We start from the raw sequence: 9,778 nt of genomic DNA on the forward strand, positions 1-9,778 counted from the left end.
CAGAGGAAAGTAAAGTTGGTTGGTAGTCTGGAATAAGGTTTGTGAAGAGAATAGCTAATCTGCCTCTGGAGGGGACTTGTTATTATCTCTAAGTTACTGGTGACTTGCCATTGGTATCCGTGGTAACTCCAAAGCCTAAAACCTAAGTCTTGTGAAAAAACGCTGATAACTGGGAAGAAGAATGCTATTTACTTGAAGAGAAATAGACTAATTTCCAGAGGCTCTTTAATATAAGCATGTATATTTTTTTCTTCAATTTCAGCTTCAGTGATGCTAATAGTTAAAATTTAATTATTAAACAAGAAGATATCTTAAAACCCATTTTGCAGGAACTTAGTCTGAAAGTTTATTGGGTGTGCTTGGGGTGGAAAATTGAAGCTTAAAAATGAATTCATGTCTTCCTTGGTAACCTTGCACTTGCTGTCGTTTTCCTACTCAGCACTTGTTTGTGAATTCCTCTTTATTTAACAAAGAAGTATTTGGCCAGGTTGGATTACAGAAGTCTTTTAATGAACCGTGAGCTGTGCTTACATTACAGGTGTCCACGATGCGTTCTGTGGAGGAATCCCTCAGGAACAAGATGGAAGAACTTGAAAGGATTAATAACCAGTTTAAGGATGAGCTGGATTATAAAGACTATACTATCCAACAACTTAAGCAGGTATTTTTCTTGCTCTTAATTTTTATTAAATGAATGATGCAGGTTTTCCAAGCAACAGGAAAAAGGTCAAAAAAAAATAAAAGAATTGGAGCAAAATGAAAGTGGCCAACTGAAATTAGCGGTAGACCATGAAAGATATTCAAATAATTAGTCACTACAGAGCACTGGCAGATTGCTTTAAATACAATAATCTGCATAGTAAATACATATGTAATACATGCATGTAACCTGATCTTGTTGAGTGACATCACGATATGTTAATTGAAATGTCTTACCATAAACTCTTTTTATCAGCTTGAGTCCTTATTTATGCTATATGAAAAACTTATTAATTCTAGGCTGTCTTAAAGATTATGCTTGTTTCTACTGTGTATGCTTTTCTTTCAACATGAAATATAGGAGCTGGAGGAAAAGGACCATAATCTTCAAAAGTGGCGTGAGGAGAGAGATCAGTTTGTTGAAGCTTTGGAAGAACAGCTCAAAACTTTGGCTTCTAATGTCATACAAAAAGAGACAGAAATAGCAGAACTGAGACAATCTGCCTTAAAGGATTCAAGCAAGGTCAGCTCTCCTTTCCTCCTACCTGATTAGCTACCCATAAATTCTGTAAAACTCCTGTACCTGCTCTTTGTATTCTGGGTGTGCTTCTGTTCTTGAACACTGTCGTATTGACATCATGTGCAACTAACCAAAAAAAGCACCAGCTTTTATTTTTGTTCTTCAGAAACAGAATTTCTGTTAATTACTAAAATTTCAAATTTTTCAGTAGTTCAGATAAGCAGATGTCAGTTTGATGCTTATGATCCTACAATCAGACTGGACATCTGTAGCTTTTTCTGATAATTCACAGCATTTCCGGATCCCAAGCTAGGCTCAATACTCAGACAGTAGTTCTGTCTCAGGTTTCTTACTTTCTTTGCTTTCTCTGAGGTAGTATCTACAATGGCATGAAAAGACAGAAGGGGACGTGGAGAGAGATTAAGGGAAGCATCAAAAAGCAGAGGGGGGATGATCTCTGGAAGTTGCATTTCTTATTTCAACATCCAGCTTTTAATCAGGATAGCCAATCTAAGCCGTAGCATAGAATTTCAGAAGCTAAACAGAAGACTAAATGAGTTGTGCTCTTTTGAGAATGTTTGGATTCACTTTCTCTGAGAAGAAAGATGTTCTCATAGCAAAACTTCCCCTACAACTGCCGACTTTCTCACAGTACCGAGGATTTGGGAACAAATAAAAGCTCGGGTTATTATATCTTAAGGGAGATGAAGGCTGAAGCACATAAGTAAAATAGAAGAATCAAAATATATTGTATTACAACTTCCCAGGCAATTCTGTGACTACTGCACTTGTAACAGTGACCGTACAAATCCGTGAAATGTTACTGTTCTTGAATAGTTAAGTGTTCTAGCCTGCAATTCTAAAACTGATGCTACTAAGTAATTGCAATACTGCTTGTGTGTGTTAATTCCTTTTGCCAATCCCACAACTCAGCAGTTTTTACTGTTTATTAGGATAATGCAACTGTGATAGAAGAGTTAAGAAAAGAACTGGCTGACAAAGATGACTTTATAAAGGAATTAAAACAACGCATTAACCACAGTAGCCCTCAGTGTTTGCCAGAAATACCTTTACTTGAAGAAAGACAAAGTAGAAGGAATGACTCTGTAAATGAAAAGGTATGATTATATTTATAGAAAGTCAGTACTTAACATCTTGTTAACCCCTTTTTGTTCTTCTGTTTTCCTAGGAGATACTGGAGCTGGAATCATTTTTCTTAGCATATAGTCCTTTAACTACATATTCAGTGATGAGTACTTGTTGGTTCTTTTTGTCTTCCACTCAAACATGAGCTCTCATCTTCTCAAAAATATTTTATTTACTAGAACACCATCTCTCTGTGTACATTATGGAACTTTTCCATGCAGTTTTCCATGTATTCGTATGTGGATGCTGAAGATTAGGCAGAGGTTTAGCCTTTGGTGTTCTAACATAGCAGCTGTGAGCGTGCAGAGTATGGGGGGAATGGATGACAAAACGACCAGCGTTACAGATTTTGTCCCTAAATAATGTCTCGCTTTCTCTCTTTTGGAGGCAGAATACTGCCTGAGACTGTTAGTGAGACCCAGTAGGGTGTATCTGAAGATCACACAATGAATAGATGTTACTACCTTCCCACACTTGTGCTGTGTTTCAGCTTACGTGTTCATGTGGCGTCTGAGCTTGAGGTTTTACACTGTAACTTTAGAAAACTCGAGATATTTTGGAGGTCTAATGCATAGCCTAATCTTTACTCCTTTTAAATATTTACAGCCTAGGAAACAACAAAGCAAAACTAAAACTGGAGAAAGTATTCCATTAAGATGCAAAGCTGAAGACAATTATTTGTCACGTCGATGTACTAGGAGCCTCACTTCATTAAATGAATCTGAGGTTAGTATGAAACTTCAGATCTGAAAATGTTGTGATTGTATTGCTTTTGATAAGGAATGAGTAGGAAAAGATCTCATGTTCTCTAAACAATTCCCAAGTTTTAATTTATTTATCCCTTTCAAGGTGATCAGATCACCTGTTTTTATAGCCTTTGATAGGAATAAAAGCTGTTGAAACAATTGTGTGATGAATTTTTGTCAGGTGCTGTTGAAAACTCTCCTCATGTTAATGCTTATGAAGTGGCTCATGATTAGATAAGTTACTTGGAAAAAATTCATGGAGCCACTGAAACGGGCACAGCAAATTGAACTTATTTTCTTCCTCTGCAGGATTTCTGGACATTGTTTTGTTAGCAGATGATGTTAATCATTCCTATATAAGTTTTTAATTGCTAACTTTCATAAAATAGCAGTTACATATATTTTAAAAACAAAGTATTTATTAACCAACTTAATTCTTGGAAATACAGTGGGTGGTGATACTCCATTCAGATTCTTAGCAGAGCCTGATAAAGTGGCTCTGACTACTTTTTGTCTTTCTACAATCTTTGGTAACTTTTTGAGAGGAAGAAGACTCCCCTCAGGGGGTTGGAACAGTGTAAGTAGTAAAAGCTGCTAGTCTGTGTTTGGGACACTGGAGTTTGCTAGTTACTAGCAGCAGTAGAAGCAGCCATCTCCCATTTTCTGATGTCCCCAGCAGCCTGTCTTCCATGTGTTCAACCAGCATCTGAACTCATTTTTGATATGCTAGCTGAATTCCTGCCATAGAGAAGGAGGAGTCCAGGTGATCTCAGTTCTGACTTTGTTGTTCCTGTTGAGAAAAACAGGATTGGGTGGATTGTGGACAGTAAGTGCTGCTGGGGAAATGCATACTGACATTTCCCTGTCACTTAGCTGTGCATTTGCTGCCATTTGACCATGAGCAGGTACATGATAGCCTTCAGCTTAAGTACGGTGTCATTGCTTGAATGTCTGTATTCTCTCCAGGGAAAAGATAGCAATGGAGTTCTTTAATGACTTGTACTGGGCTTGCACCTTGCCAGCTGGACCTTACTTATGTAAATAACATCTCTAGTGTAGAAGAGGAAGGGCAAATTCCCTAAGATTAAGCTGGAAGTTAATCAAACACTTGAATCAAATGCTCCTGTTCCTGCCCAGTTCTGACGCAGCAGAGTTGAGATGAAGAAAAACGTGTCAGTTCTACCACCATTCTCTATTAAAAAAAAGTGTAGTTGTCTGTGCCCTTGAGAAAAAATGACTTGTAAAGTATCAGGCTCAGTTTAACATGGAGAACTTTTTTTGTGATCATAGATTGGAAATAATTTTAAATGTAACAAGTTCTAGGAAAGAAGGGTAAAACTGTGCTGTAACTGAAATAGACTCCTTCTGTTACAAGTGTTCTTACAGCAGGAAAATCGAATGCTTACATATCCTTTTCCAGATGCTTTATAGCTTTTTAATCTCATGGCTACATTAACACTTGCACTTAAAATTCTTCTGTGCTATCAGGAGCATTTGGAAACTGTCCTCGACTCTTCTGGAGTGTCCGCAGAAAATGGCAAAACTAGTCGGTTCCCAAAACCGGAGCTGGAAATCCCACTGACACCTCTGCAACCTGATAAGATGGAGATAAAGCAGCACGGCAGCATGATACCTTTAGGAGTGAAAATGCCTAAGGCAAAAAAGAAAAGAAGTGATGACATGGATGAGGTATGACCTAGACCCAACAGAAAACAAAATATCTGATGCCTTTTTACCATTCTCATTCAAGCATTAAAAAAATGCTATTTCTACCTCAGTAAAGTAGTTGAAGAATTTAATCAATGAACTGCTTTAATGAACAAAACTAATAGCCAAGCTCAGTGATAATGGTTTAAGAGAAGGGAATTTCTCTTAACTCCATTGTGTATTTTCTTTGAAACCTGTAGACATAAATCAGCTTTTTAGACATCATGAGATGTCTAATACTGATATCTTAATGTCCTGTTTTTATAATTGAATGCTTATTTATTATTTGATTTACAGTGGAATAGTTACCACTAGCAAATACTTCCCTACTATTAGCAAAAGTGTTTAAAGTGTTCACTTTTGTGACATCAATTGTTCTTTCCAAAAGAATCATGGCTGAAACTTGTCTTATTTTCCCAGGATTTTGTGAAAAGTGAGAACACGAAAAATACAAAACCTGTCATGGCTTTTAATTCACCCTCTGCAAGTGACGAGAAAATGGTTGGTTTTTGTTCTAGTTTTGAAGCTAGCTTGGGACTTCCTGTAATTGTGTGGTCACACGAAAGAAGCAGTGTCTTATCCTTATGTGTATACCTGAATGGGAATCTTACATGCTTATGAGCTCTTCCTATTAAATTCCATAAGCTAACCAAAGGGCAAGTCAGTCTGTCCCCAGAGCGTGTCATGGCTGTACTGTGTAATGATTTGGAGGGAAGGATATAGCACACTGAATAGTTGGGAAGAGAAGCTTTAGTGTATTATCGTGTGCTTTTGTAAGTGAAGCCCTTGTATTAAACTAAGGTTCATATCATTAATATGCATGGCAGTTATTAAAAACAGATGTTCACATGTGATAGCAGTATCCTTGGCATGGTCAGAGTATGAGTAGTAGATTTTTCCCGTCTGTTGTCTTCTGTTTTGTATGTTTGTTTATTTTATGTAATTAGAACAGCTTATGTAAGAAACAACTCCACAGCTTGGGAGCTACTTTTAAAGAAACTACTGCCTTATTAAGAAACTTTAAGAAACGTATGCCTTGAAATAGCTGAGATTTTGACAACTCCCTAAAGGGTGTAAAATTGTCTACATTACTTGCCGTTGTGGTATCATCAGCATAATGAACAGAGGTGTCAGTAGTAAAGCTCAAAATGTCAACTTAAAATAACGTTGAACTAAAATGAAGTTTAAACAATGCTCTTGTTTCACATGTTCACATCTCTGTTGAACAGAAATCCGGAAAAGACTACTTCCTGAGAAAGCGAGTACATGCTTCAAGACTGACTAAAAAGAAGGATGAAACACTGCAAAAAGTTGGAGATTTTATTCAAAGCTCTCCTTCTATTATACACTCTAAAGGTTGGTGTAGAATAAGTTTTATTCCATGTTTTCTAGACACTGTAGAATGGCTTGTTTCTGCTGTAGGCTATTAATGTATGTGTTCTTAGACTTGTCTGCCATGTTAAGTTGTCCTTTGATTTATGAAGTAAATGCATTTATTCGTCTCTTCAGAGATTCATTATTACATTTGTGAAAACCTACAAGTATACAGAGAAAGTTGGTTCTGTCTTGTGCTTCTGTCAGCACGAAAGTTAGGCCTGTTGTTTAACTCCTGCTGAAGTTTCTGACTTCCAGCGACTTCTGAGCCATGATTGTCTTTCATACTCCATTTTAATGCATGCTTTAAGCTGCCGTACCTGAACCTATAAACTGTTTCAGCTATAGAAGCAATAAAGAACCTCGATGAACAAATACAATTTCTGAGTATTTTCACTTAAATTTTACGTGTCATTAATAAACCAAGTTTGTTACGAAGCTTTTTTTGCATTCAGTGATTTAAAGACTCACAAAACCAGTAAGTTGATTGGTTTATGTATCAAAACAAATTTCTTCTAGCCAAGAAGCTGATGTCAGCAGTAAGTTCTCCTAAATCAAACGAACCTGAAAGTCTCGTAGAAGGAGAGACCAAGCCAAAACGATGCAAAAGGAAGCTGTATTCCACTGTCGTTTCTGGCCCTCTAGATATACCTGCTTCTTCGGTAAGCGATTATACTGTAGTCTTGGCTTAAAATAAACTACTAAGGAGTCCAAACAGACTGGAGGTTTCATCTATTTGCAGGGGGAGGTTGAAAGTACTGAGGTATTTCTTTATTCTACCAAGTCATTCTTGTTGGTCTTCCTGCTGTTCTGTTTTAGTTTGTCCTCAAAGATCTCTGTGTTTGGCTGGCTTACAGTTTACTAAGTAGGTGATGTAGCAATCACGGAGATGTCTTCTAATTTGGAATCATAGATAATTTCAATGTGTCGGAGTGGGATTATTCTACTACACGCTTTTCTAGAGCACAACGTAGACAGCTTTTTAGGTATGCTTAAACTATGATCTCCTGTCTAAGCCAACTTGCAAAGGATCTGATGTGCCAGTTTCATGACTCTGTCGGCAGCTATTGTGCTAAGAACATTCTTGCTCTGTTGGAACTGCATCTTTTAATTATATTAGAGTCCTTTTTCTGTTCAGCAAAGTGATCATTTGCCCATACTGTAATATCCCTCTGAATTTTTTGATGATTTGACGAATGATAGGGGCAGAAACCAAAATGTTATTTTTTTTGTTAGAGGATGAAGAAGATGAGAATTTCTTTTCTCACTGTAGTTCTGAGAACATGGAACTGAACCGAGAACTGAAATTCTGGGCAAGTCATAGCTACAGGGATTGAGGCTAAAAATGTTTTCTGAAAGCTTCATGTTTCACAAAACAAGTATTATAATACTCTTTTGAAAACAAGTATTTCAAAATGAAAGCTGCCTTCAGGCTTTCCTCAGATGTGTGTGCTTTTTTAAGATAAACAGGATTTTGTACATTCTCCATATTTGTTCCTTGTGATTAAGCTGCATTAAAATGATCTCGGTATCCCATAGTTTTCTGAATAAAATATAATAAGCAAATGCCATTCTGAAATCCATTTAGGGGAAGAAATATGTTTGCGTGGGTCAAGAAGAGCTTGTCAGTCTTGTGCGAAAAGATGAGTAACTTTTGAAATGTTTTCTTCAGGAATCTGAGGAACAAAAGAAGGAAAGTGATCATCTGATCATCAAGCGACGGCTGAGATCCAGAACAGCTAAAAAACCTTGAAGAAGCATGTTTGTTCCCCTTTCTCAGGACATACTTTTATCGTATTATTAAAACTGGTTGTTAATAAACAGTAACAGTTACTCCGTTGTGTTCTTAAATTTGTATATAGGTGTACAGTGTCTCTCTGACAGTTTCAAACTGACTCCATTGAGGCTGAAATAAATACAAGCTTTCTTAAACTGGGTTTGGATTTTATTGTGGTTAAGGGTTTATTTATTTTTGTCTTGCCTCCCCTGTATAGGAACAGTATCTCTATGACTGATTGCTATTTACCCATTGTGCAGTAATAACTGTACTTGTTCAGGATGGCCTGGCTTGCTTTTTTCACGTGACTGGTGTACTTAGCAGAACTCTGGCAGAGAGAAGAGCATGAATACACATTAATATTTATGTATACTTAATTTTTGGGCCTTTTTAAAGAATTTTCTTTGGAGAGAAGATGGTGCCAATTCCTCAGTGTGGAAAAAGGTGCTTTCCCTCACTTGTGCAAGTTCAGCTTTAAATTAATAAACTTAGAAAAATAAACCCAATACATTTGGGGGGAATTCTAATATCCCAAATACTGTTCTCCCCCTCAGTGAGCTTCGAACCTTTAGATGCTGTTGGATGAATTAGCTGAAAGGTTCTCAGCTGGCAGTATGTCCTTGTGTTGTCTCCAAGTCCAATAGTTCCTATAGATTCAATTGCTCAGGAGGTAAAAACATGGATGAAAGCCGACTTGGGTGAATATTTGAGAGTTTGATGGGAGTGAATTGCCTTAAAAGCAGCTGGTGATAGAACAGTATACTGACTGTATTTAAAAAAACCCACAATCGTACTATTTGTTGCTGTGCCGATAAGCTTTCTCCTTGCTTGTAGGCTTGTGAGATCCAGGTTTGCAGAAAACAATCTGTGAAAAATCATGGGAATCATGTGGTTTTATGCTCAGCAATCTCATTAAAAACTTGAACTGACTTTTAGAAGCTTTTCTCCATGGTGTTAGCTGGACAAATCTGCATGTGGATGTCAACATGGAGGCTTTTATTGACCTGGAGTAGAAAACAGCATTCGTACCTACCAGGTGAGATGGGCAGCTACTGCACAGGTACACAGAAGAAACTGATGGAAGCATAAGTACTTGAAATCACCCTCCCTCCTATTTATTGACCCATGTATGTGAATGCCGTGCATGAATGCCTCATAGCCAGATGTCAAAATGGAACAATGCTGCCTGAAGTGGTTGGTGACAATATGGAAGACGGTTCTGATTAGCTGCAGTTTGCAAATTACTTGCAAATATTTCATATCCAGAAGACTGCAATTTATCAGCCATGTGATATTGGAGGCAAAGTCATTGCAGGGGATGGGAGTGATCTTCTTGTTCCAGAAGCTGTTAATAGAGCTCTCGTTGCTACTGGGTACATCATGATATACACTTAATTACACTACTTTTCAAATGGTATTTTTATTATGAGAACAGCCTCATTGCTGCCTGCTGCTGCATGGGAAAAGTAGTTGCACACTTGGTATAATTATATGTGGTTCTCTGCTGCAAAACTGACCTTTTACAAAATGTCACATGTGGTGTTTGGTGAGTCTCAGGCTTGCCTAATTTCTGTGCATTTTCGTAAGGCACAGCAAGTGCAGAAAACAGGTTGCTTTGTTTAGGGAAAAGAAAAACCAACCACAAATGTTTAGCTGACTTGCGGAATCAAACTCTATAATCCAGAGATGGGTTGTAAAGCAGGTATGTTTATTCCAGCGTTGTGCAGCGCTGGGTGCAAGGGGGATAGCTCCTCCAAACCTGCACACCGACTTGTAAAGCCGTGATACAGAAAGCAGGCAGAAGAAACA

At 37.6% G+C, this 9,778-nt stretch overlaps 1 protein-coding gene across 1 annotated transcript; it reads left to right on the forward strand.

Moving 5' to 3' along the window:
- Positions 1 to 4,554: 4,554 nt before the first annotated feature.
- On the forward strand, positions 4,555 to 8,124 carry LOC146753104 (kinesin-like protein KIF20B). The gene is made up of 5 exons (XM_085531092.1): positions 4,555 to 4,800; positions 5,239 to 5,319; positions 6,048 to 6,174; positions 6,712 to 6,854; positions 7,865 to 8,124. Exons 1-5 carry the CDS (start codon positions 4,555 to 4,557, stop codon positions 7,943 to 7,945), a joined length of 678 nt encoding a protein of 225 aa, XP_085387218.1. The 3' UTR covers positions 7,946 to 8,124.
- Positions 8,125 to 9,778: the final 1,654 nt, after the last annotated feature.

This window comes from Coturnix japonica, unplaced genomic scaffold (genome assembly GCF_054131305.1).
Source record: "Coturnix japonica strain WE unplaced genomic scaffold, WE-NBRP24 Scf040, whole genome shotgun sequence".
Classification (NCBI taxonomy): Eukaryota; Metazoa; Chordata; class Aves; order Galliformes; family Phasianidae; genus Coturnix; species Coturnix japonica.

Excerpts from the sequence above, each read along its gene's own strand:
- LOC146753104 (XM_085531092.1), top strand. The coding sequence starts at position 4,555 with ATGGCTACATTAACACTTGCACTTAAAATTCTTCTGTGCTATCAGGAG. Across the intron at positions 4,801-5,238 it reads GAAGTGATGACATGGATGAG|GATTTTGTGAAAAGTGAGAA; the intron begins GTATGACCTAGA and ends TTATTTTCCCAG. Across the intron at positions 6,855-7,864 it reads TAGATATACCTGCTTCTTCG|GAATCTGAGGAACAAAAGAA; the intron begins GTAAGCGATTAT and ends TGTTTTCTTCAG.